The sequence below is a fragment of the Argentina silus genome, assembly GCF_951799395.1.
Source record: "Argentina silus genome assembly, chromosome: 4".
NCBI classification, from domain to species: Eukaryota; Metazoa; Chordata; class Actinopteri; order Argentiniformes; family Argentinidae; genus Argentina; species Argentina silus.
Genome location: NC_139658.1, coordinates 9,866,595 through 9,893,742, shown reverse-complemented (window position 1 = coordinate 9,893,742; position 27,148 = coordinate 9,866,595). Strand labels below are relative to the sequence as shown.

Here is a 27,148-nt window from a genome sequence, read left to right as displayed (position 1 = left end):
ACGCGGCGCGACCTGGAGGGGGGAGAGGACGCCCACGTGCCCGACGTGGCCCGCCTCATCCAGGAGCTCGTCCGCAGCCTCTTTGTCTCCGTGCTTGGTCACCAGGACGATGAGGGCCGCTGCTATAGCGACTCGCTGGCTGAGATCCCCGCCAGGGACCCATCCGCCCCAGACAAGCCGCCGCTCAACTTTGAGATCATTAGGACGAATGTGGACCGAGGCTGCTACAAGAGGCTGGACGTGTTCCAGGATCACATGTTTGAGGTGCTGGAGAAAGCCAGACGAATGCACAGGTGGGGTGCAGTTACGAAAGAGGGACTTAGTGGTGTTTGCCATTTTCTTTCCCTCACCAATGTAATCCTTGGATCATTTTAACCCTAGATCGAATCTGTCTGAGTTAAACAGTGATATGACGAGTGATACGTTATGTACCCAGGAACATAACGTAAATAAACCCACGTGTGATTTTTCATCGCAGGACGGACTCTGAGATCTTTGAGGACGCCGTGGAGCTGCAACAGTTCTTCATCCGCATCCGAGATGAGCTGTGTAAGAACGGCGAGATCCTGCTCTCCCCCGCTCTCAGCTACACCTCCAAGCACCTGCACAGCGACGTGGAGAAGGAGAAGAAAGAGAAGCTGCCCAAGGAGATAGAGGAGGACCAGCTCAAGAGAGAGGAGGAGAAAAAAGGTACAGTGCGGCAGGTCTCAATCGACACAGTCGAAAGTAGGGGGAACAAGAATTATCTGCTTTCTAGAAATCTAATTATGATGTCACTAAATGATAGTCTAGTTTTGATGGACTGAGTGGATGTGAACCCACAGAGGCTGAGAAGAGTGAGGACTCTGCAGGAGGGGCATGGCAGTCTGGTCTACAGCGGACCTACAGCCAGGACTGCAGCTTTAAGGACAGCATGTACCATGTAGGAGACTATGTCTATGTGGAGCCTGCTGAGCCCAACCTGCAGCCTCACATTGTCTGCATTGACCGCCTGTGGCAGGATGACGCAGGTCAGTCCCTCACCATCTCATGAGCAGCCTCAGTAGTGATTCTCTATCATGGTGATCCTCAGTCCTGGTCCTGAAGAGTTGTAGCACTACAGGCTTTAATCCCAGCTCAGCAGTGACACACCTGATTCAGCTAATCATGGTTTTGAAGATCAGTCAGTTTGTAGGCTGGGACCAAGACCATGACCCACTGTGGCGGCTCTTCAGGACCAGGGTTGAGTTTCACTGCTCTATCCATATCTGTGTTTTGTTGTGAAAGCATTCCCTTCATTGTTTTGGATTCTTCACATTCAATGTCTGACAGAGAGGGGTTTGATAGCATAGTCCAATGTAGTCAAATGTGCTGTCCCTCTAGCTAAGCTAGTATTAGGAGGTCTGTATTGATGACCAAACTGTATTGTTTCCCTCTTCCGCTACAGGTGAGAAGTGGCTTTATGGTTGCTGGTTCTACAGGCCAAACGAAACATTCCATCTTGCTACACGCAAGTTCCTGGAGAAAGAGGTCTTCAAGAGTGACTACTACAACAAAATTCCTGTCAGCAAGATTCTGGGCAAATGTGTGGTCATGTTCGTGAAGGTAATCAAAGCTCCCCTACATTTGCCAAAGAACTTGAAGCATGAGAAAGGCTGTCTTGACCACTGATTTTTGTTTTTGACAATAGGAGTACTTTAAACTTCACCCAGATGGCTTCAGGGCCGAGGATGTTTACGTCTGTGAGTCGCGCTACTCAGCCAAGACCAAATCCTTCAAGAAGATCAAGATGTGGACCATGCCTATGAGCTCTGTTAGGTTTGTCCCTCGTGACGTGCCATTACCCGTTGTTCGAGTAGCATCCATGTTTGCCCCCAAGCACGATGAGAAGCCTCCAGAGATATCAGAGGAGGGCAAAGCTGTAGATGTGGCCATTGTAGATAAGGTGAGTGCCACTAGGAAGTAGAAAGGTTAGGTATTGATGATTAAATGTGCAATACTGAATATAAAACAACTTGACTGCATGTGTGTCTGAAGGAGAGAGAGGATGTACCTCTGGACATGAGCAACGGAGAACCAGGCTGTCAGTACTATGAGCAGCTTTGCTACAATGACTCCTGGCTCAAAGTGGGAGACTGCGTCTATATTAGCTCCCATGGACTAGTGCGCCACCGAGTGGGCAGGTAGGTTAACTACAACTTTGAATACACTGCAGTCAATAAACACGAAAGACAGTGGATTGAAATTCTACTTTTCATGTTGTCGGGCAGGATTGAAAAGATGTGGGTGCGAGACGGAGCAGCCTACTTTTTCGGGCCGATATTCATCCACCCAGAGGAAACGGAACATGAGCCCACCAAGATGTTCTATAAAAAAGAAGTGTTCCTTAGCAACCTTGAAGAGGCTTGCCCCATGACCTGTATCATAGGTAATTGAACGATCACACCATGGCTAATGTTTTTATTTTTATTTTATTTTATTTTATTTTTTTACAGCCAATTGATCTTGATGTGGTTTATTATAACATGTTTTTCAATGGACATTTGCCATGCTTTTGTGTCTCTCACTTGTTCACAGGGAAATGTGCCGTGTCCTCCTTCAAGGACTACCTTTCGTGCCGGCCGACTGAAGTGCCTGAGGAGGACGTACTCCTGTGTGAGAGTCGCTACATCGAGAGCGAAAAGCAAATGAAGAAGTTCAAAGGCCTCAAGCGCTTCTCCCTCTCTGGGAAGGTGGTGGAGGACGAAATCTACTACTTCAGGTGAGTTACAATTCCTTTACATGCCTGGCTCAATCTCCACAATACAGGTTTGAGTGTGACCCTGAATTCCACAAACACTCCTTTTAGTAACGATAGAAACCAATGGCCAGGAGTAACTGCACCCAGTCCCACTCCGCTCGTGTCCCATACAGGAAGCTAATCGTGCCCCAGAAGGAGCCGTCCCCTCTGCTGAACAAGAAGATCGAGGAGCTGGAGGCCAAGTTTGCCCACATGACGGACGAGGAACTGGAGGACCTGGGGGAGGATGATGGAGAGGGTGGTGACGGCCAGTCCCTGCCCCAGCTTCAGACCCCTCTGGCCAGCGACCTGGACGTCATGCCTTACACCCCTCAACAGGTCAGCGTGGCAGCATTTACTGCTAATGTGTGGGTGAAGGTCAGAATACAGCCTCCTGACTCCTGAGACAGCCAGGTGGTTGGTGTGTATAGGAACTTGTGGAATAATAAAGTTGACTTGAATGTGTGTTACTGTATATTGAAACGACCAACACCCTCTCTTCTTTGACTGCAGACGACTCCGAAGTCCATGAAGGGCCTCTCGAAGAAGGAGGGCTCGAAGAGGAAGATCAACATGAGCGGTTACATCCTGTTCAGCAGTGAGATGCGGGCGGTCATCAAGGCCCAGCACCCAGACTTCTCCTTCGGGGAGCTCAGTCGTCTGGTGGGCACAGAGTGGAGGAACCTGGAGGCTACCAAGAAAGCCGAGTATGAGGGTAAGAGGAAAGATGGCCTCTTATTAAAACTGACTGTGGTACATTTTTAAAGGATAGCATACACTTTAATGTCCTAGAGGTTAACATTTTTCTTAGACACACAGTACTGTTGTATACAAAATAAACACTGTACATTACACACTCAGCATTATCAACAATACATACATGTGTGTGTTGCAGAGCGAGCAGCCAAAGTGGCGGAGCAGCAGGAGCGAGAGAGGGTGGCTCAGCAGCAGGCTTCCCCTAGAGCAGGTACCCCAGTAGGGGCGCTGATGGGGGTGGTGCCTCCCCTGACCCCCATGGGGATGCTTAATCCCAGCATGACGCAGGCTGTGTCAGGTAACCCCTCACAGATGTGGATGAAACCACTTGGAGCTGGAATAAGAAGATGAACTGCTAGAATGATTGTGCCCTCTTTTTAATTTCCTCATATCACTCCACCCCTCAGCTCATCTTGCATTGTAGTACCGTGCCCTCTATTCCTCTGTTACCCTACCTCTAACATTACCGTACTCAAAGGCATAGCCATTTGAGTGCATCCTTCTACCATCAGTGCAGATTCATTGATTGCTTGTGATTAGTGAATTAGTTGCATGTGATTTTGTGTCTGATTATGGAACCTCGTTTTGTAGTCACATTTCCTTTGACTTACTGATCTGCTCAGGTAGTATTCTAACTGTAGACGGGCACGCCAGCGAGTGCATGACGTCCTCTAGCCTGTTGTAGCTGCATGTCTCACTGATGCATGAATCTGTTGTGTGTTACTACCCTCCTCCCCTCCCAAAGGCATGATGGATGTATATGGGCCACCTATGATGCCCCTGCAGGGCCCAGTTGTCGGGATGGTTAGTTTGACTGGCATGCCACTGCATCGCATGGGGGTGCCCGTCTTACCCCATCATCTCTTGCCGGGTATGCCCCGGTTCCCCGGCTTGCCATACCCGGGTAAGAGCACTGTCACAGCCATCCTCCCTGCCACACCCCTTTGCAGTTGCTTCCTGTCCGCCACCCTAACTCGCTGGAGGGGCTACCTGTACCATAGGCTCTTAGGCTGAGGTGTTCCACTGACTAACCAGTTGACGGCCTCTCACACGGCCTGAACTGATAATCAGTTGTTGAGCAATCCATCTTGTGTCATGGGGAATGCAATGGAATCTCCACAGACTGGAAAAAAATTAATTTAACACTGAATACTAGATTTAGTTGAATAATAAGTAGGATATTATTATGTACCTACAAATAACATTTCTTTCAATAGATATAGATAATCTGAAAGGAGAGCCTTAAAATGTTCTCTAAACATATATAACGTCATATTATCAATGCAGATTGGTGAGCATAAATTGTTATGGCCCTAATTGGACCTGCTCTCAATTAGACATTTGAGTGTTTGTGAAATTAATTCTAATGGGTCCTTCTCTAATGGGGTGCAATTATAAAATAATCCCATAAGAGAGCCATCTTGTCCTCGCTGGGCTGAGGCCAGTAGAACTGTCTGTGTGACTGTTTATGCTAATGCTCGCCCCACAGGTGTCAATGGCATGGCTGGTGGTCCTGGAGCAGGAAACCCCTATGGAACCCAGGTAAGATCCAGTTGGTTGCACATTACAAAAGGAAATATGTGTTATTATTTTATACATCTGTGTGTTTGAGAAGAAAAGTTAATTGAAAAAATACATTGTGTCATATAATGCACTGAATATGACAAATAATGGAGATCTTGCCCCTCTAGATGGGCATGGTTGGTCCAGGGCAGCAGGCCCCTCCACCCTACCCAGGACAGGTGGGGCAGCCAGCGCTCCAGCAGCCCTCTACACCTATATTCGTGGCCCCGCCACCCAAGCCCCAGCAGCTGCTCCACTCTGAGGCCTATCTGAAGTACATAGAGGGACTCAATGCTGAGTCTTCCACCATAAGCAAATGGGACCAAACCCTTTCAGGTGAGTCCACCTTCTCACTGAAAGGGATTTCACACCATTTCAAATCTAAAAAAAACATACATTTCAGGGTTGGCAGTATCTGTAAATGACCTTATTGAATAACATACTGACAGTGTGTATGAACAAAAAATCAAATGCAATTTGTTATTTTTACTATGTTCAGCATCTCTCGAGACATTTGTGTAATTTGTCTCTTCACCTGCATAATGTATCATAAAACTGAATGTAAAGGTATGTGCCATTTCCCACATTGAATGTTTGCATTGAGACTAGAGCAGAAGTGGAAAAATTTAGTGAAGTATGTAAGTGTGCTAATTTGTGTGTTTATGTGGACGTGTTTGAGTAGCTCGAAAGAAAGATGTCCGACTGACTAAAGAGCAGGAGAGCAGGCTGCCGTCCCATTGGCTGAAGAGCAAGGGCGCCCACAACACAATGGCTGATGCACTGTGGCGACTGCGTGACCTGATGCTGCGTGACACTCTGAACATCCAGCAGTCATACAACCAGTAGAATCTAGATCACCTGAGTCACTGGCCCTTACACTGTCAGACAGGAAAGAGTTAAGCTCATAAAAAAAGTGTTATGTTGTGTTGTTGTCATGTAAAAATCTGTCAGTTTTAGGTAAAATGTTCAAATAAGCTCACTGACTGTGTTCAAGCTGTTTTGTACTTGTATTTTAACTGTATTGTTCCATATTGTTCCAAGTGCATTATTGTACGTTTCTCTGTAATGGATAAACGTTTTCATAAAAAAAAAGAAAAGAAAAAGGGACTTGGTCTTGACTGCTATTTTCGTGACTGTTACAATATGGAAAATTCAATGTCCTGCTCTGACTCACTGTACCAGTTAAAAAAGGAGAAGGCGAACCACCATGCTGTGGTCGTTTCTTTGGGCTATGATTTTCAAAAGCTATCTCTATCTATGGTTGTCTGCTTAAATCATTGATAATCGGTAAGGCATAAATATCTAGTGTGTAGCAGCAGCCAAACAATGATACAGTATTGCCATTTCTAGTTATATGTCATTGTACTATTTGTGGGGGGGGGGGGATACTCCGTTCAACTATAGAATAATACAGGAACAAATAGGCCTACATCTTGTAGATATGTGGGAAGATAGTTCCAGACGTTAGGGTTAGGATTACTGCAGTGCATTTCATGGGGCGTGTCTGGTATGGTTTGTCTGACTTGTTCTGCGCACCCTCAATGCACAGACCGCGCAGTGGTTGGATACTTTTGAAAGAGACAGCGACACATCTCATACCACACGCGCCGGGGTGAGAGAGAGAGAGAGAGAGAGAGAGAGACTTCCACAACTCTGAAATCTTGATTCAAGGTAGGTTACTACCCCACTTTTATTTCGAGTTCAGTATGGGTTGCCATCTAGTATGTAACTTGTACAAAGGAACAAAGCTGTGCTAGTCACTGCTGATCCGCGTAGCTAACTCAAATCGAGTTCAGTCATTTGTTAAAGAAGTTAGCTACACTAGCAGACCAGTCAGATCAGCTTGTCACTGGTGCTGCTGGGGACTGCAACTGACGCGTATGTATGACTAATCCCTGCGACGAAAACGTTGAATGGAAAAGTCGTTGTTTAAATTGTTAAGAAAATGTATCAGGTATATGCATGTTAGTTAAATATATCTCCTTTCGGATCAAAAGCTCATTGTGAAAAGGAAAGTCATTTTTAAACGGAAACCTTCGTTTGTAGGGTTTCACGACGTTCCATAAATGGGGAGTTTCATTCTATTCCAGCAATTAGACTGACCCCAACTAAATTAACATGGCTAGCCTAGCTTATTAGCTTATATCTGATAACTTGCACAGTCATTCAGCCAACATGCCATCATATTTCTGGCGACTTAGCTAACCGTTGTAGTTTAGAAAACGAACGTGCCTAACACGATCTCACATTTGTAACAATAAGGAGTGAAATAATTAAGCGTTTAACTTGGAATGAGCTTCACCATGCTAATGTTAGCAGGCTATGCTAGTATTGCTAACTTGCAGTCCAGACCTTAGTCCCTCCCCACAGACCGACTGTGATTGGACAAAGGTACGGACGGAGTGAAAAGGTACTCATACATTGGACTGCTGAAGTTGTCATTTAGCTACAATTTGATTCGACCAATTTGTCAGCTAAGATGGCTAGCTAGTCATAGCATCTTGCCATTCAGTCGTATATCATATATGTGCTACTGCGTTAGGTTGATAACTAGCTAGTTGGTAATGTTATGTTGTGAATAGTTTTGTTATTTCATTCATTGATTTATCCATATGGACTGAGTAAGAACTTTGCATCAGTCTGTGTATCACCATGTGTCCTGTGGCTGTACACACTTGTGCCTAGCAAGCTCAACACAGCTAGCTGCAGGAATTACATTCTTGATGTGCTAAATGATGCAAATGGTAACAACTCACCAAGCTAAAGGTGGCTAACTAGTTTATATTCATGTCATTGCAACATGTCTCTGTTCCACAACCAAGAATGTGTTACTCTCTTTAGGGCACCATGGAGCTGAATGATGGGAACCTCCAAACCCTCACAGAATTTATGCGCAAAACGCTGGACCCTGATCCAGCAGTAAGACGTCCAGGTATAAACCACAGGGTAGATTGCATGTGAAGTTAACACACTTGATCGGCTGTTGATCACATAGAATATGGCCACATCTCACTTGTGTGGTGAGATTCTTCCCACACTGGTGTCCATCTATCCTTGAGTGGATTGTCTGGTCTCTAGAGCATGTTCCATTCCAACACCTTTGCTCTTTCCTTTCTTCTAGCCGAGAAGTTTCTTGAATCTGTTGAAGGGAACCAAAACTACCCAATATTGCTACTTACTTTGTTGGAAAAGTCCCAGGACAACGTGATCCGGGTCTGTGCGGCAGTCACATTCAAGAACTACATCAAGAGGAACTGGCGCATAGTGAGTTAAAGTGACAGCCTGAATAAGGGGACATAAACTCAGTGTTATGAGTTAGGATGAGACATTAAGTCTGTATCATCATTTTTCTCTTAGGTTGAAGATGAACCAAACAAAATCTCAGATCCGGACAGGACTACTGTCAAGGCCAACATTGTAAATCTGATGTTGAGTAGCCCTGAACAGATTCAGAAACAGGTATGTTTGCACAGGACCTGCGACCTGCTTCACTGCACATCAAGCTTATTTAGAAGTAGGTTTTATGAGTCCATTTACAGGAGTGCACAATCCAGCAATGTTATCCGAATGCATGAGTTATAATGGAGATTTATATCGTTTAAATGTATCTGCCCTATGCGTTCTGCAGTTGAGTGATGCCATCAGCATTATCGGCAGAGAAGACTTTCCTCAGAAGTGGCCTGACCTCCTGACAGAGATGGTGAACCGCTTCCAGAGCGGAGACTTCCACATCATCAACGGAGTTCTTCAAACCGCACACTCGCTCTTCAAGAGGTAAAGCCACATGGGCGTGGTCTTCTAAAAATGGTGTTCTAGTGAATGTTTTTGTGGTGATATTTTGTAAGGGGATGTGTTCACCTCGGTGCTGGGAACTGTGATATGAGGTGATATGCCCCTGTGTCACACTGATCCATGTGTTGCCTCAGGTATCGACATGAGTTTAAGTCAAATGAGCTGTGGCTGGAGATTAAACTGGTGCTGGACACATTCGCCCTACCGCTGACGGAACTCTTCAAGGTCAGTGGTTACAGGTTACAAAGATTTCTAATCAACAGGGAGATTTTTTCACTTTTTAGCGAGAGAAAAATAAAGTTTCAACACAGCAGCTGAATTTGCTTTTCATAAATTTGAAGTCAATATATCCATCCATCATGTCTTGTTTCTTTCAGGCCACCATTGATCTCTGTCAGACCCATGCAACAGACATCAACGCTTTAAAGGTCCTCTTCTCCTCTCTCACGCTGATCTCCAAGCTCTTCTACAGCCTTAATTTTCAGGTGCGTCTCCATGCCTCATACCTGCTCTATCCCCACTATACCTTTTGCCTGGGTTTTTATTATAGATGCACCACAGAATCTTTACTGTCTGTCTCTCCTTTTGTGCACAGGACCTTCCAGAGTTCTTTGAGGACAACATGGAGACCTGGATGTCCAACTTCCATAACTTGTTGACCTTGGATAATAAGCTGCTACAAACAGATGTGAGTGGACATTGTGATTGATGGAATATTTTCTGCGAGATGTTCAGCAAGTTGTCATCAACACAACAGTCCAGTGGTAATCTAACCCGTTTTTTTTGTCTCTGTCTATTCCAACACAGGACGAAGAGGAGGCAGGTCTACTCGAGCTGCTCAAATCTCAGATCTGTGACAATGCTGCACTGTACGCACAGAAGTACGATGAAGAGTTCCAGCCATACTTGCCTCGTTTTGTCACTGCTATCTGGAACCTTCTAGTGTCCACTGGCCAGGAGGTCAAATATGACTTGGTGAGAATTCCGATGGTGTGTTCATGTTCCTTTATGAATGGTTTGTTTGAACCCTTGCTAATAAATGTTATTCTTTATGTTTGTGACCTAGCTTGTGAGCAATGCCATTCAGTTCCTGGCATCGGTGTGTGAAAGGCCACACTACAAGCATCTGTTTGAGGACCAGAACACACTCACCAGCATCTGTGAGAAGGTCATCGTGCCCAACATGGAGTTCAGGAGTGAGTTCAGATGGAGTTTTCACCATAGGGAGGAATGGGAATAGAGACTTGAAACCAGATTTTTACTGAAAGATGTTTGTATTAATATCATCTGAGACTAACATTTATGACAGTTCCTATTGTCTCAACTTTGGTGAAACATCTGCACGGTCTTACTGACACAAGGATTTCTCATTATTGCTCTTCAGGTGCAGATGAGGAAGCCTTTGAAGATAACTCAGAGGAATACATCCGAAGGGACCTTGAAGGATCAGGTAACGATCCTTCAACGAGCAAAATGTGCCTGAATGTATGTTGGGTTAGGGTTAACTATAGATGTGAATAGTATGTTTGTGCTAATTTTCCTGCTGCCTCCCTGCAGACATCGACACTCGCCGCAGGGCTGCCTGTGACCTGGTGAGAGGCCTGTGTAAATTCTTTGAGGCCCCTGTCACGGCGATCTTCTCCGGCTACGTCAACTCCATGCTGGTGGAGTATGCCAAGAACCCAGGGGTGAACTGGAAGCACAAAGACGCTGCCATCTACCTGGTCACATCTCTGGCCTCAAAAGCCCAGACCGTGAAGGTAAGCTATTTGCCCTTTTATTTATTTTTTTAAAAACACAAAAAACTGTTCTGGTACAAAAATAATGCTTCTGACTATAAATAATTTGTTATTGTTTTTTCTCCCCAGCATGGAATAACACAAGCTAATGAGTTGGTGAACCTCACAGAATTCTTCGTGAACCACATTCTTTCAGACCTGAAATCCCCAAATAGTAAGAATGTAGTTTAACTGATTCACAATCACAACTGGAGTTCACTTTGTTTCTATACTTTACTCAACTGTTGCCTTCATTTTTTATTCCAGTTAACGAGTTCCCAGTGTTGAAAGCAGATGCCATCAAGTACGTCATGATCTTCAGGAGTCAGGTAAGATTCTCTCCTCATTTGAAGTTCTACTATCATGATCAGCCCATCTACAAAAGGGAATAAATTAATTCTTACAAAGGCCTGTTTGTGATCAGTCTCTTACTTTCTCCATTGCTTCCAGCTCCCCAAGGAGCAGCTGCTGCAGGCTGTCCCTATGCTGGTGGCCCACCTGCAGGCAGACAGCACAGTGGAGCACACCTATGCTGCCCATGCCCTGGAGAGGCTCTTCACCATGAGGGGTGCCAACAACTCCACACAGTGAGTCGTCCTCGCATCCTACGTGGCCCTACTTCCCCCACCTGCTTATTGTTGATAATCTACATAATGATAAATAACCGCACACCCCTTAGTTTAAAAACTCCTCACCTGGATGAATCTGCCTATTGATAAGAATTCACTGTTGAATCTCATAACCATATCATACCCCTTGTTAGGAACATCAACACTCTGGACATAACTCAACCTTTATTTTTAACTGCTTTGTGTCAGTAGTGGCTGATTGCTGTGTCATGTCTTGTAGCATCACTGCTGCAGAGATGGCCCCCTTCACAGAACAGCTGCTCAACAACCTGTTCAAGGCTCTTGCTCTTCCTGGGTCCTCAGAGAATGAGTACATCATGAAAGGTAGCTACTGTTGAATTTGAGTGTCAGGTTCTCTGGTATAAATCGCCATAGGCTTCATGTTGTATTACACTCTTACAATACTTTATTCAACCACTCTTGAGTCAAGAAAGGATTCATTGTGCTTTGAGTAAAGTAGGAATGTCTGCTTAGCACGCAAACTGTTGCTCCACTGATTTAATCAAGACGGCGACACAAACAAACAACGTTTCAACCACATGGTCTTCATCAAATGTTTGTTGGATTAAATTACCGGAGCAGCATAACAGTTTAAGCTGACAGTCCTCCTTTCTTTTAAATTATCTTTTTGTTGTATTGTTGTTGTCCTGCTCCTGTGACTACTTTGGATGTCTGTAAGACCTCTCTTTTCTTCAATAGTGCTTTGAGTCTTGTCCACTAGCCTGACGTCTCTCATTCTCTTCCAGCCATCATGCGCAGCTTCTCCCTCCTGCAGGAGTCCATCGTTCCCTACATTCCCACTCTAATTGGACAGCTCACTCACAAGCTCCTCCTGGTCAGCAAGGTAGGCTGCCTCCTCCTGATCTCTGTGCTGCTGTGGATGCATCGCATACATCAGAGCTGAGATGTGATGTGTTTAGTGGGGGAAACCTTTTGTTAACCAGTAGTGTGCATCTCTTTCAGAACCCCAGCAAGCCCCACTTCAACCACTACCTGTTTGAGTCCCTGTGCCTGTCCATCAGGATCACCTGCAAGGCCAGCCCCGCCACCGTGGGCAGCTTCGAGGAGGCCCTCTTCCCTGTTTTCACTGAGATCCTACAGAATGATGTCCAGGGTGTGTAGATTCAGCCCAAATCTCACCATCCCTCACACTTACACCCATGATGTAGCTGTCCTCTCATTTGCATGTATGCAAGCTTGATCACAAGTTGGCTAATAATCCGTGATTGTGTCTGCCTGCTGTTGCAGAGTTTGTGCCGTACGTGTTCCAGGTGATGTCCCTGCTCCTGGAGATCCACACCAGCTCCATCCCCGACTCCTACATGGCCCTCTTCCCCCACCTGCTGCAGCCCGTGCTGTGGGAGCGCACAGGCAACATACCGCCTCTAGTGCGTCTGCTGCAGGCCTACCTGGAGAAGGGAAGCGTCACCATCGCCGCCTCTGCTGCCGACAAAATAGTAAGTTGCAGCTAAGATGTTACTGGAGAGGATATTACTCGTAATGAAGTGTTTCTCTCTTTCTGTAACCCTGCAGGCTTAAAGAGATGCTACAGGATTCCAAACACTAGTTTTGTAGGTTATATGGTAGAAATGTCCTGATCGGACATACGGGACACACCTCACAACACCAAAGCTTGTTGTGCACATTTTTGAGGACTGTGTGGTCTAATGAGATAAGAAATCGATGAGCATTTTTATAATGAACCATACAGTCAACACTTGTGTGGTTGGTTTGTTAGTGATTTTAAATCTGACCTTGCTCTGCTCTGCCCATACAGCCTGGTCTGCTGGGAGTCTTCCAGAAGCTCATTGCCTCCAAGGCCAACGACCACCAAGGATTCTACCTGCTCAACAGCATCATAGAACACATGCCGGCGTGAGTCCACTAACACTCTTATGGGTTTAACTTGAGGTTCACTAAATGGCAAGAACGGGTGTATTTAGATTTCATATGAAATTGACAGGTTGGGTGGTTACACATTGTCTTCTCTCTTTCGTAGGGAGTCCATCATTAACTACCGGAAACAGATCTTCATCCTGCTCTTCCAGAGGCTGCAGAGCTCCAAAACCACCAAGTACATCAAGAGTGAGTACGGCGTGTGCTGCAACCACCCATGTTCATCCACAGTGGTGCTTCATAATATTGGATATAGGGATGTCAAGCAATGTCTGTGATCAGTTACTGTGACTGTATCCTTTTTCTTCATCTTCATCAGCCAGTATAGTGCGTCGGCACAGCAGAAATGCGTGTGGTTATATGTGCCTAGTTTTAAAAACGAGCTGTCATGACGCGTTTGTGGTCCGCAATACCGCACATGTTCACACAGGCCGCCCCTCTGTCCCTCAGGTTTCCTGGTGTTTATCAATCTGTACGCCGTCAAGTATGGAGCGATCGCTCTTCAGGAGATTTTCGACAGCATCCAGCCAAAGTAAGTGTCTCTTCAGAGGACGTGAGAGGGGTTGAACTGTGACAAATCTGATGCATTTTCCGTCACTGATTCTCTGTTTACCCATTTGTTTAGCCACAGAGCTGATGGCCTGTTTTATTGATCTCGCCATGCAAAAGCCACTTGTCAGCTGTCCTTATGGTTTCCAAAAGCCAACCCTGTCATTGTGCTCTGCCAGACGTATGTCTGGGATACACTACACGTTTTTGTCCAGGCTCTAAGCATCATTATTTATTTTTTTAACAATTCAGTCAAGCCAAATGGTACTGAACTTGTAATCTGTATGTTACACGCACTTAGCGATGCTACCACGACTGCAGCAGCCAATCAGGACGTATGCCTCGCATCCAGTCAGAGCGCCACTCACACTGGGCAAATTGACAGCGAATTTATTTAACACGTTAGACGTGTTCTCACTGCCGGATGTTCCCTTGTAGGATGTTTGGCATGGTGCTGGAGAAGATCGTTATTCCAGAGGTGCAGAAAGTGTCTGGGCCGGTGGAGAAGAAGATCTGCGCCGTGGGCATCACCAAGATCCTGACCGAGTGTCCTGCCATGATGGACACTGAATATACCAAACTCTGGTGAGAAAGTGTCCTAGGGAATGTTATCTCTGCTACGTTTCATTTGGGTTATTCTAAGTAATTGGGGTTCTGGAGGGTACACTTGCCATGCCTATGCCCCTGACGTCAAACTGTTTACTAAGTAACTGGGTTTATGTCCGGGTTGTTCTCTAGGACCCCCCTGCTCCAGGCCCTGATTGGTCTGTTTGAGCTACCAGAGGATGACAGCATCCCTGATGATGAGCACTTCATTGACATTGAGGACACGCCCGGCTACCAGACCGCCTTCTCCCAGCTGGCCTTTGCCGGGAAGAAGGAACACGACCCCATTGGAGAAGCTGTGGGGAACCCCAAAATCCTACTGGCCCAGTCACTCCACAAGCTCTCCACAGCCTGCCCAGGACGAGTAAGTCAAGTTTGGGGATGCATAGGGCTGAGTGATATAGCTTCAAGTATATTTGACAGTATTTTTTGTCTTCATTTTCTTCAAGTTCAAAATATGTTTCATGAGCATGCATTATTTGACTTAATGCGTAGCTCAATTAAAACAAACATTACCACCAAAGATACAGGGGATACCCCTAAGCCTATATTTAAATACATAAATAAATATGCTTTCAGGGGACAAGATGCACTGTTTTTGATTGTCAATATGAATTGGGAATGTCTTTTATATTCATGTAATGTTAGAGCGAGGAAAGCTTTGATGGCATTTGCCCTTTAACTGCAGGGTTGTTACTAGCCTACAGGGTTAGAACGGTGCCAGGCTGCATATGTTGGAATTGTAGTGATGGCAGATGAGTGAACCTCTCTTGTGCCATGGCAGGTCCCCTCCATGGTGAGCACCAGCCTGAATGCAGAGGCCCTCCAGTACCTGCAGGGGTACCTCCAGGCAGCCACTGTGCAGCTGGTGTAAAAGGACACTGCAGATCCCTTACTAACGCATATGGAGGCCATGATACAACACTGCACAAGGAGTGGGCACAGTCGCGCCCCCCCCCCCCCATTGGCCACACCAGGACTGAATGAACTTATTGACTTTATTCATGGCGGGCACCTGGATAATGGGCTCAACCGTGTCCATCGGGGACCTGGGATTTTTAAGGGTTTTTAAACAGAGTGCTGGAAAAAAAATGCATTGGAAGTTAACCTTTAAGAGCACCTCGATTGAGAATATTTGTTTGGATGCGGTGGTATGTTACCTATTGGCTTGCTGTGTGGTTATGGCAAGTTGAGGAAGGCTGGCTTCAACACTCAGCTTTTTGAATATCATGCTTGATATGGCCTGTGTATCTGCTTCTTTGTCTATTGTCATAACACCAAGAGAGAGTTAATACTTTACATTGACAGTATTCTGGAACATTCATGTACTTTCCTGACAAATGTTATATTCACAGACCAACATTTACAGCACTCTGGTGGTCAACTTACTGGCTATCAGCAGAATCAAATGGGAAGTGTTTTTTTTCTTTCTTTGTCCTTGTTTTTCAAAAGTTGTTTTTACTGTTAGAGGACTGTAGTTATTGTTTACCCAAAACATAATGCTTAATATTTTTCTGTCGCATGTTCTCTTCGTTTGTCTTTTTTATGTCCGGTCTTAGTTTCTGCACTGTCTGTAAATGTGAATAAAGAGGCACTTGTATAAAACCCTTTCTGTGTTCTGCTTTTTGTGTCAGCTGCTTTCTGTATATTAATGGAAGTCAATATAGTTTGGGTATGAAATAAATGAGGCATTTACACATGATGAAAGAGAGAGCAGTTGTTGCCCTGACAGGCTTTAGTGCATTTAGGAATGATGGATGATTGCTCCAGCAGTCTAGCTAATATGAACTACATTGCATAAAAGCCTCAGGTTATACAGAACAACAGGTTATCAAAAGGTGAGGAATCAGCTGCAATAATGGACACTGTCTCACCCTTCAGCTGTCATGTCTTGTTGTAATAAGATTAGCATAATGAAGCCTTTGATATGCACTGCAGATTGGTCCACTGGCTAAAACAGTAGGCCAGAGTAAGACATTTGGACAGGGAGGTCCTAGGAGGATTTTGCATGGTCATTGGCAGCCTTCTGCTCCACATTCTTGATGAAGGGCAGCATGCACCTGTCACCTCCCATGAAGCGATATGTCCCATGGCAACAGTCTACAAAGAAAATGAGAGAGCATGTTAAAATTACGTTACCACTGATGTTGTAACAAGAATTCTCACCCAACCTCCAAAAATATGCTTTGGTTATATGCTATGGTTCATTTTTTTCATCTTTCCGCTCCACAACTGGGTCATATTCTACCTTATGTGTAAAGGGCTGCATGAGTAGGCTATATCAACAGAATAGAGTTCATAATGAGTGTAGAAGCTACTTACGCTTGTGTGATGAAAAGTATATACATGAGGCGTGGAATGCAAATCATGTGCTGGTCCCCTAAGATGGCCTTCATGGACTGTTGGACAGTGTATAGAGGATCCAGAGGGGGAATCAGACCCTGCAGCTCTTCATGGACTGTTGGACAGTGTATAGAGGATCCAGAGGGGGAATCAGACCCTGCAGCTCTTTCCTGGATGGAACAGCAGAGTGGAGACGAACATATACAGTAGTTTACAGATAGGTTGCTGATGTTTTCTGGGGGGAGCTTATCCTTTCTTTCTTTGAGCATGGGACTGAGGTTACAGTAAGAGGCTTGAAAAGAATGACATTCCATCATAATTAGTGGTTTATGCCTTAGGCATTATGTTTTATTATAGACTAGAGTGTGAGTCACTGCATCACATGTCACTGCTGTTAGGCACATCTCAATTAAGTAGGTATGAAAGTGTCAGACACTACCATCGGCAGAAGACTTCAACAGCAAAACTACGGAGGCTACACTGTAAGGTGCAAAGCATTAGTTAGCCACAAAAACAGGATGACCAAGTTATGGTTTGCTAAAAAGTATTTCAAAGAGCCTGCAGAGTTCTGAGAACCCTTTCCATAGAAGATTCTTCATGTAGCCCTTTTTGTTTTTTCTAAGAGTGTAGGTCAACGACAGTTCACTATTACAGATGTCGCGTACACCACCTTTAGTGAAAGCAGATATTCAACAACCAGTTCCCCAGCTAGTAAAATATAGAATCCTCAGTACTCACAAGTCTAGTAGACCTTATTGAGCTTCTGGTTCTTCAATTTTGATCTTATCAATGTACAAATACACTTCTTCAAGTGGCAAAATACTACCCCTCTCTACTCTGCTGCTCCTTCTTATATACAATCATTTCTAGTCACATGACCAGGGCCGACTAACGCAATAAAACCAACTCACATTATTCAGTTCAGATATATGATCATTTATATAGGGCTACTACAAAAGCTGCCTCACTACCATACATCTGTCATGAAATTAAGAAATACAAATTATCATTATACCACTCGCTCCCAAGAATGAATAACTCTAGATGTCCCCTTTGTAGAATCTGAGTTAGGAAAAGACTGCTTTCAGTTTTTATGCACCACAACATTGGAACAAAATCCAAGATTCCACTCTGCAGAAAAACCATGGTGATATCGGGTGGACGCAGATTTTTTGATTAAAATTATTATAAAGTATTCATTTTCTTATTTATGAAAATATCTGTATTCTGATTACCCATTTTTAAAATGTATCGTACCAGAATACTGAATTCTTAAAAAATTCGGAATATGTATAGTCAAAACATGTATGATACTTTACAACCCTGGAAACCTTGTTCACTTTCAGAGAAGAAATAATTTGATGTTTTTTTTTCACTTGAAGGTCAAATAAAGTAAAGGAATTAATAAGATACTGTATATCTGCAACAACAAAAATGTGTACCACATGATCAAACCAGTTAGATTGGTTTAAAAAAATCTTTTAATTCAGCATTCAATTTGCCCCTGCACCCACCAATCTAACGAAAACTAATTCCATTGAATAATAATACAAATAATAATAATACATTAAAATAATTTAATTAATAAGCAAGGTCTTACTGTCAGCAGCTCTGACATTGTGGGGAGAGCATTCCACAGGCGAGGAGCAGCATATGAGACACTGAGGAGGACAGAGTCAGCGGAGCAGAAGAAGCGGGTGGTTTCAGTGGTTACATTGTACGACAGGGATTATGCTCCTGGCCCCGGTTTCTCCTTTGTGCCATTGGTGTTGATAGATCTCCACTGTTGATCTCATAACGTCTGCCTCTGTTTCCTGCCACCATCTCCTCTATGTTCTCCAGCAGCTCTGTGACCTGAGTGCCATCACCTCTGTTCTCATTGTGAGCCATTCATAGAGATCAAATCAAACTTTATTTAAATTGCACTTCCCATCATCCCACACTGCACAACACAAGATACAGCGACAAAATAGACAATGACCTACAGTAAAGAAAAGTGCATGTGACCATTTCTAATGTTATGCATGTCATGACTTGTCTATGTGGCTTAAGCGCTTATAGTAAGAGGTGAAATAAAGTAAAGGAGATAGATCATCATCTCTAGGAACACTGTCTAATGAACCTATTAGCAAATAAAGAGAGAACATAACAAGTAAGACAGGAGGCCAAGAGTGAGGTATGGGAAATTGAGAAAAACTATTATAAACATTCCACACAGGACAGGACAAAGAGGCCAAAAGTGAGTTCTGAAAACCAATTATAAATATCCCATGAGAAAACAGGTTAAGGCATAGAGGGAGTTATGATTTATGGAGGGAGTGATATCAGGAAGTGCCAAGAAGTTGGTGTATGAAAGAAGCAGAGCCAGGTGGTACCAAGTACTAGAAATATTTTAACAGGAACAGTACTAATCAGTACCGGGGATGGTGTAATATTCTTTTTGTTAATTACGATGGGCTCACCACTAACACTGTAGCAACCCGATAACTGGTCTAGTGGACTGGTCAGCATTGATCAGCATCAATAGTAGGTCGACTAACACAATCATGTCGCTTTTTCCTGAGTTCGGCTAGCCTAGGTGCACAGGTGTGAAGAGAACCAAGCAGACCGCCAGTCTTTATTTGTTGTTGTCCCGGTGAGGTGGGATTGGATGTCCACATTTTATGTAATTTCAGTGTACAGGATTAGAGGGATGACTGATGGTGGCCACCAATAGAATGGCTTTTTACCTGATTACTATAGGACTGACTAGCCCGTACGCGTTAAATTTGTTATATACATTCATGGAGTAGATCTCGTGCAAAGATCAGGTAGACATCACACAGCAATTTTTGGTGTTAGCAATTATTTTAATCTTAAAAAGTTTCCAAATCTGTTTCACTGCCTCAGTGTTATTTAATCTTTCCAGTTAGTAATTAGACTGTAAACCAGATCTGTAATAACTAGTAAACCTCAGTTGCACGCCAGAATCAAAAAGGTGTCTTTTATTGAAAGCATTAAAGTTGGACCTAAGGGATTTCCTTGCACCCAAACAGTTACATTTCAACACATTCTTCTTCCTGAATGGATTTTCACAGATGGAAGTGCACTGTGGTAAACATGCTGTGTGGGAGGACAAGTTCATCCTGTATGCATCATCCTCCAGGAGCGAGTACACCAATCTGAAAATTTAGAGGATAAAGTAAATTTCAGGCTGATTAGAACAAGAACATTCACATGGAGGTGGACAGTAGAAGAGTTGAGCTTTTCAACAGGTGTGACAGACAGAATTGGCTTTTAATCGTAGGCAGTCAACACTGAGACCATGAGCTCTACAGCAAGTCGTGTGAGAAAACAAAGGTCAAATAGATGTTCTTGATCTTACAGGGTCATTCTGTAATCAGCTTGACCAATCACTGACTGAACATACCTTTTTATTGACTGAAGATCTTGGTGGTTCTGGGCCCCGTTAACATGTCATCTCAGAAAATTATACGGTTTATAGGGGATTCCTCAAGGCACCGCATTTAGAGGTTGTTATTTCTGATGTGTCAGACATCGGCTTAGATAATCTTGGCATCTGATCAGACGGTCATCTTAATAGAGCGACAGGCAACCCCTGCAAGAAAACTGAATTTAGACACCCCAGCGAAATTATAAAATCCAAATGACATTAGGTGTAGCTGGTGTATCAGATCAATTTGGCTTTAGAAAACACAGGAAGTCAACAGTATCGATCTGCTGGGGAAAAAAGATAAGTCATCATTGACACCATCTACCAGAATTAAACACCTGGTTTCCTCAACATCATTCAAGGAACCATGTCAACTGCTCAATAATCCTTACCCAGCATCGCTTAGTGGTGGTCAGTCCAGATCAGCAGTGGTCTTCACAGCTCTCCCCATATCCTAATGCAACCCTATAAAGGATAATACAATGTGGCTTAATTACAGTTTTCGGGGGAACCAGCACACCTATTGTCTGCAGGTCACAGAAAATTAGCAATCACCCCTAACAGCAGCCCTATATTCATCTTCCATGTGCTCACCTTCAAGATGTTAGTTCCTCACATCATGGGCCAGTTGTCATAACTCTGAATGGAGACCTTTGAAAGTGAATCAAATCAATGTAATTAGGAATCTGTCAACAGATGACAAAAAGCAAGCCATTTGTCTAAATAGGTGATTCAGATAGTTTGGCTTAATTTTCAGGGTAGTCAACAGTATCGATCTGCTGGGGAAAAAAGATAAGTCATCATTGACACCATCTAGGAGAATTAGAAACACCTTGTTCCCTGAACATCATTCAAGGAACCATGTAAACTGTCAATTTATTAATCCTTACCCAACATCGCTTAGTGGTGGTCAGTCCAGATCAGCAGTGGTCTTCACAGTTCACCCCATATTCCAAGGTAACCCTATGAGAGAATAAATGTGCCTTAATTTGTGGGGAACAAGCACACAGGCATAGTCTACAGAAAAATAAACTTGGTTGGTCTATCAGGAGTAAAATAGTTGCCGCCTCAACACTAACAGCAGGCCTAGTCATCTTCAACGTGCTCACCTTAAAATCAGAGTTCTTCACACTGTGAGCCAGTCGTCATGCACCCAAATCGAGACCTTTGAAAGACAGATGAATCCACATTAAATGTACTTCAATCAACAGATGCAATACATGTACTTGTCTAAATGGGTGATTCAGATATTTTGGCTTAATTTTCAGGGTAGTCAACAGTATCGATCTGCTGGGGAAAAAAGATAAGTCATCATTAATCACCAAACAACTTGGAATGCACTCAAGAGGACCAGTGTACGCACCTTGGAAGTCGAAGTCGATGCCGCTCACACGTGCTTTGGTGCTAGGGACACTGGCCATCCTCATCGTGGTGGTAACTGTGAATGCAAACATTTCTGTAAACAAAATAGATATAAAAATGTAATACATTAATGGCTCTTATAAAAGGGCAACGTTATCACTATCCAATTTATGAACACTTCAGAAAATGTAACCCACTGGATATCCCACGTGGTGAGCTTACAACACTGCTGCAACAGTATCTAAATAAACAGTATCTAACTAAATTGCGTGCAAGAAATTGTCTGTGAAACGGACAGACAAAGTAAAACAGAAGTTATGAGACAATTTATTGCTGTAGCTGTCAATCTGGGTAGAATAGACAACTTTCAAATCATTTTGCGTGTTTCTTACCTTCTACTGAGGTCGTCGTCCTCAAAGAAATGGAACGAATGTGGACGAACGAGGTCTTCTAAAGCGCTCTTCTGACTGTCTGCGCAGACGCAACATGATTCTTCTACAGTGGAGTTTTACGGCGGTTGCCATCTAACGTTAAAGGTGCATTACCACCACCTACTGTGCTGGAGTGGGGGCCAGATGCAGGCAGGAACTAAATCCTAAATCCTACTAGTCAGCCCTGCTTCTCTTAGACAAGCAAACAAAAAAAATGAGATATGCCATATCTGTCGAGGCTGTTAGTAATACCTTTATATTAACTTCCTGGATACCCTTCTCTCTCAGACTTAGTCTCAGTCTCTCTCTCTCTCCCATACTGCTCATACTGAATGAATGAAGACATGCACTACTGTTTCCATCTGTTTCCATCTGTTGGTAATAATCACACCTACCTGTAGGTTGTTTCCCTATGACATGTAGTGATTTGTTCAGTTGCTGCTGCTGTGCCCCACCCTTCTGGTAAAGATAGCGTATTCCCTCCTATATCAGCCTGACGAGGGGTCAACTCTATCCCTGCATTTGCGTAATCTCTCTGACAGCTCTAAGTCAACCACTGGTGTTGGGAGTAACCATGGTGGGCTAACACTGTGGGGCTAAACTCACTTCCATACAGTCCCATCTCCCTCGCCTGGTTATCCCCCACCCACCCAAAGTTTGTCCTCTGGACTCACTCATGCTCCCAGTACGCCTGCAGCACCCCTTTAGTAGGATAAGACGCCCCATGCACTGTAAGTTAACCCAATATGTCAAAGCCAACTGCTGTCTCCTGACCTACAATGGCATCTCTCCGATCTCCTGTAAAGACACTAAGTCAGATGCAAAGTTAGATTGAATGGTGGGAAATGTAGTTTTCTCCATTACTATACTATTCACATATTCCTGAGTTTAGAGTAACAGTCATATATTGGGTTAAACACAAGTTTACTATTTGCATTCATTTGAGTAATGAGGAATTTAAAGTTGTCTAAATTGAAAGCCATCTCTCTCACATAGGTCTACAGGTTGTAATGGAAAAATCAGTATGTGTAATAATAATAGATTATGATCATTAATTGTGTTAGCATATATTCATTTACTAATTGTATTGTGTGATTCTTCTTTCAAGTAGTACTAGAACATTCCAAACGTTAACCCTCTAAACCATTACATGACCTTTGGCACCCTAGAGGATATCATGTGCAAGCCTCCTAATCCATTGGGATCAGTAAACGATTGTGCTCCTGCCCCAAGATATGACCCTATGACCAGGCCAGAGGGCAGTTACCCGGTCAGCGGATGGTAATCCCTAATTTAGTGTGACATTATATTTACGGCCTGTAAATGGAATTTACATTATATTTAAGGCCTGTAAATGGAATGGCCGTAAACCTAGAGCCAACTTCCCCAAATTGGTGACAGGAGCAGTTGAGAAAACACATTAGTGTCTTCTCAAAAGTTCAGACTGTCCCTAAGAGATAAAAACATAAGACTTCTAACTACAGGACCATTGTTCTCCAGAGCTGCCCCCAGGATATTATCTAGGACTGCTGTAGATGATTGCCACCGGTTTTCAAGGTTGTATATTGTTGTATATTGCCCATGTGAAAACCCCGCCTCACGATCGGACCATCGGAAGGGTATAAAGTATGTGCTGTAACTGCAGAGTGCTATGCTTGCAACCATTATTAATAAACTTACTAAACAGATATTGTGTTTGTGCATCTTTGCAAAGTCTCACTGAAATCGTTATTGTGGTAATCCCCTAGACAAGATTTCCACCACAAGGTATATTGTACAATGGCTGATTGTAACTCTGATTAGTCTTGTTCCCAAACTCAACCAGCATGTTCCACATCTGATGTAATCACATCCCCATAGTCACTGTCATAATTATATGATTAACTACAATAATTTGATCCATAAGAAAAAAACTTTCCTCTGATCTGCATACAGTATTTCCTCAAAATATTTTTTTTATCAGAAGCTCCCCCCCCCCCCCCGGGCCTCTCACCTATCATCCACACTGATATTTTCCATCTCACATCTTAAGTGCTGAGTGTCCATAATCTATTAATCTCTTTAGAATTCCTCATTCCGTTCCATGCACAATAATAAGCTTGTCCTCCAATTTCTACCTCCACCAGCCTCCCCTGTTAGATACATATTCCATACCAAGCTTTAGGAATCCAGAATACAGTTACATGAGCAGGATTAGCCTACTCAGAGCAAGGCAAGTATATAGGATTTATGTTATACCACAATGTTTAAAGAGGTTAAACTGTGTTTGGCACGTGAAAGCTACACAAATCTTACACAGTTGAGAATGATAATGCCTTCAAGATATATTGAGTTGCAAAATGCTGGCAAAACCCCCCAAATATGTTTGCTTGTTACTGTAATATATCCAACCACATCCCATAGCTGTTAGAAAATCAATTGTTGGTTCTAAAGTCCTGCCCATGCAGTGCAGGCCCCCTAGCAAAATAATCTAGAAGCAAGCGTAGGCCCAGATCAGATGCTGTAACTCTGATTGGTAGATTCATTAACACTGGCCATCAATGAAGCAAAATGTGAGCTACACCCAACTCAGTGATATCATCTGGGAGATGTGCACACAGCACACGTCCTTTGTTGGCTTGTATAAATATGAATAGGCATCTATAATCACACAAGGGAACAATGGAGAACAATCCCAGAGCTTGCATACCAAGCTGACCTATTCCTAACATAATATCCTGTGGAACGTTGAGTAAACAAATCTTTTTGCGCCCCAGTCCCAGGAGTTGTGTGCTTCAGAGAGTGCTATTTGATCATTCATGTTCATTAGCTAATGAGCTGAATTGTGGCCAACTGCCAGTGTTGGGGAAGCTACTCTGAAAATGTATTTAACTAGATTACCAATTACTTTACACTGGAAGATGTTGAACTACACTAAAGCTACCCTTGAGAGAAATATAGTTTGTAAAACTAAAGCTACTTTGAAAAAGTAGTTCTTTACATCCAAACTACTTCATCCAACACACGACCGTCAGTTACTGGAAGATGACCAGTTCCTGTGACAGAAAGCGTGCCACTGAAACACTCTGAAATCACTGGGAGAGTAAAGGTGGTGAGATGGAGCGAGTGGGGAGACCGGAGGCAGTGAGTGAAGAAATATTAGGGACATTTTAAGTTAAGGGCTGGGATAATAGTTAAATTGCAATATTTTTTGGTTTTCTTTTGGGAAAATGTTGTGAGTAGTGACAGTAGCTTATTCCACCGCTACATGGCGAAAAAAAAAAAAAGTAGTTAATGACTGTAAACACTACTAGGATTTGAATTGAGTTTAACTACTTGATAGTTGAACTAATAGGTACTGAACATGTACAGTACACTTTAAGAGGTTAGAATAGGCAGCTACTCCTATATTCCTATTACTCAAGTGCTCAGGAAATACTGCTCTCATGAAGACATATGGGGGCAAATATTAAAGACAAAGATGAACAGGTTTCAAGTGACTATTGTGATGGGGTCTGCTTTAAGGAGCACCCAGTCTTTAACGGCAATCCAAATGCTTTACGACTTAATTTTTATTAGGACGAATTTGAAGTGGTGAACCCGGCCGGCTCTAAGAGAAACAAACACAAGTTGTGTGCCTTTTACTATACTATAGGTAATATGGATGGAATGTATTGGTCTCAAGTGAAACATATTAATTTAGCTTTACTGGTGTGTTATTCATATTTAAAACAGTGTGGTTGGGAAGTAGTCTTGAAACCAATGCTACTGTAGATGATCTTAAAAAGCTGTCAACTGATGGGCTAACTGTACATGTTGGTGGGGCTGAGTACAAAGTTAATGCTGCACTACCAACCTGTTCTGGGGATAACCTTTCAGCTCACATGTATGGTGGGTTCAGCATGTGCTTTAACTCTGGAATAATTTGTAGGTATTGCATGTAAACTTATTCCGAAATTAAAGAAAAGTTCCCGGGAGGACAGTTTTGTTTTAAGAACATCTGAGATTCATCAATATCACCGTTTTATTAGAGGGAGTCATTCCTTTAGTTATGAGACTTGTTTTGAGCCAAGCTCATAGAGAAGCATATTACCATACACAAGGTAAATGAAGAGCTACAGAACATTTTAATAGGACAAAATGACAAGGCAAACAAACTAGTGCAGTTGTCTGAAAGATATTGACGTGTTCCTTTTATACAGAGAGATAGGTAGGCTCCTAAGGTGAAAAAGGGAGCCTTCCTGTCCTAGACTTACTTGTACAAGAGTTCCTGACAGAGATGGAAGATGTATTTGAGAATATTGTTACACGGAAGTGCCATTACCTGATTATTCTCTTATTTTAATGTATGGGCCTCTTCGTTCTCTCTGGTGCATGAGTTTGTTTGTCAGTGATAAATATTGTGTCTAAAAGTCTGCTGTGCATGTATTTTTAACCTTTTTAGTTTTGTTTTGATGAATTTAAGCAGGCTCATGTCATAGTTTGTTTTGATTGTCAAGAGGAGTTACATTCTCAACTGTTGTTTGTTTGAGGCAATTGAATGAATACATTGTGGCATTTACATGGTGTTTGGTTGCAGTTCAGTATTGATGAATTTGAAAAATAAATGCTGAAGAAAGATTCATTCTGCCTATTTTTTTCTATTTTTTTAATGAAAAGAGGAACATTTTTGCCACTTAAAAGGTACAAATGGCCACTGGGGTGGTACCCTATAAGGACACGTTTGTACCATTTCAGAAGGTACACTTTTGTACCAATGCACTAAATATTAAAAAAGGTACAGATTTGTTGCTCAAGGTACATAATTAGCTCTCAAAAGGTACAACCTATAAGGGTACAACTATGTACCCATTACCAGGGTACATTAAAAGGTACATTTTAGGGTACAACCCCAGTGACAAGCATTTGTACCTTTTTTTCTGAGAGTGTACATAGAGAGGATCTCTGGTGTATGCAGAATATCGGAGGACAGGCTCACCATTCCTCATTCTATGCCATGCATTACAATGAGCCCATCCTCAGATTTCTACCTCCACCAGCCTCCCCTTGTAGAACTGTTTATGTACATTGTCATAATGTATTGTGGTGGGGACACTTGAGAATTAGTTATTGTGGGGGAGATTTACAGAGAAGACATGACTGAACTGCAGACTCTGACTGACTGCAGAGCTTCTCCTCTGTCTGAAATACTCATCACAGTGAAAATTCTTAGAAAGTCAAACAGAGAGAGGATGTGGGGGTGGGTGGAGCTTTCACTGACACCACAATATCTT

The 27,148-nt window shown here is 43.2% G+C and overlaps 2 protein-coding genes and 1 long non-coding RNA gene across 3 annotated transcripts in view; 2 read left to right on the top strand and 1 right to left on the bottom strand.

Moving 5' to 3' along the window:
* LOC310803566 (protein polybromo-1-like) overlaps window positions 1–6,113 on the top strand; it is a 13,480-nt gene extending 7,367 nt beyond the window's left edge. Inside the window, exons 16-30 of the mRNA XM_083668398.1 lie at window positions 1–293; window positions 479–690; window positions 825–1,010; window positions 1,427–1,584; window positions 1,670–1,924; window positions 2,017–2,162; window positions 2,250–2,407; window positions 2,557–2,740; window positions 2,893–3,097; window positions 3,272–3,473; window positions 3,654–3,812; window positions 4,260–4,418; window positions 5,004–5,056; window positions 5,206–5,413; window positions 5,760–6,113. The exon at window positions 1–293 is cut by the window's left edge and continues 347 nt beyond it. Of these exons, the coding sequence (XP_083524524.1) occupies window positions 1–293; window positions 479–690; window positions 825–1,010; window positions 1,427–1,584; window positions 1,670–1,924; window positions 2,017–2,162; window positions 2,250–2,407; window positions 2,557–2,740; window positions 2,893–3,097; window positions 3,272–3,473; window positions 3,654–3,812; window positions 4,260–4,418; window positions 5,004–5,056; window positions 5,206–5,413; window positions 5,760–5,923 (2,742 nt within the window). The 3' untranslated portion in view covers window positions 5,924–6,113. The remainder of the gene's footprint in view (window positions 294–478; window positions 691–824; window positions 1,011–1,426; window positions 1,585–1,669; window positions 1,925–2,016; window positions 2,163–2,249; window positions 2,408–2,556; window positions 2,741–2,892; window positions 3,098–3,271; window positions 3,474–3,653; window positions 3,813–4,259; window positions 4,419–5,003; window positions 5,057–5,205; window positions 5,414–5,759) is intronic.
* Window positions 6,114–6,660: 547 nt separating this feature from the next.
* cse1l (CSE1 chromosome segregation 1-like (yeast)) lies at window positions 6,661–15,934 on the top strand. The gene is made up of 25 exons (XM_083669181.1): window positions 6,661–6,748; window positions 7,919–8,009; window positions 8,199–8,341; window positions 8,435–8,536; window positions 8,706–8,851; window positions 9,004–9,094; window positions 9,247–9,354; window positions 9,465–9,557; window positions 9,677–9,844; window positions 9,936–10,065; window positions 10,254–10,319; window positions 10,427–10,629; window positions 10,738–10,822; window positions 10,915–10,976; window positions 11,098–11,234; window positions 11,497–11,600; window positions 12,023–12,120; window positions 12,240–12,390; window positions 12,525–12,733; window positions 13,054–13,151; window positions 13,276–13,361; window positions 13,623–13,704; window positions 14,160–14,306; window positions 14,460–14,691; window positions 15,112–15,934. Exons 2-25 carry the CDS (start codon window positions 7,925–7,927, stop codon window positions 15,199–15,201), a joined length of 2,916 nt encoding a protein of 971 aa, XP_083525307.1. The 5' UTR covers window positions 6,661–6,748; window positions 7,919–7,924; the 3' UTR covers window positions 15,202–15,934.
* Window positions 15,935–19,569: 3,635 nt separating this feature from the next.
* On the bottom strand, window positions 19,570–21,910 carry LOC310803323. Its single transcript, XR_014554175.1, has 8 exons — window positions 21,858–21,910; window positions 21,467–21,541; window positions 21,213–21,268; window positions 20,994–21,066; window positions 20,698–20,754; window positions 20,496–20,568; window positions 20,080–20,268; window positions 19,570–19,831 (listed from the first exon to the last, which is right to left on the bottom strand). It is a non-coding gene; the product is annotated as an uncharacterized lncRNA (long non-coding RNA).
* Between the last annotated feature and the right edge of the window lie 5,238 nt (window positions 21,911–27,148).

What these genes read in the sequence shown, in the direction of transcription:
- cse1l (XM_083669181.1), top strand. Translation starts at nt 7,925, where the DNA reads ATGGAGCTGAATGATGGGAACCTCCAAACCCTCACAGAATTTATGCGC. An exon ending in TCTACAGCCTTAATTTTCAG is followed by an intron (nt 9,355 to 9,464) that starts GTGCGTCTCCAT and finishes TTTTGTGCACAG; the next exon opens with GACCTTCCAGAGTTCTTTGA. An exon ending in AGACCTGAAATCCCCAAATA is followed by an intron (nt 10,823 to 10,914) that starts GTAAGAATGTAG and finishes TTTTTATTCCAG; the next exon opens with TTAACGAGTTCCCAGTGTTG.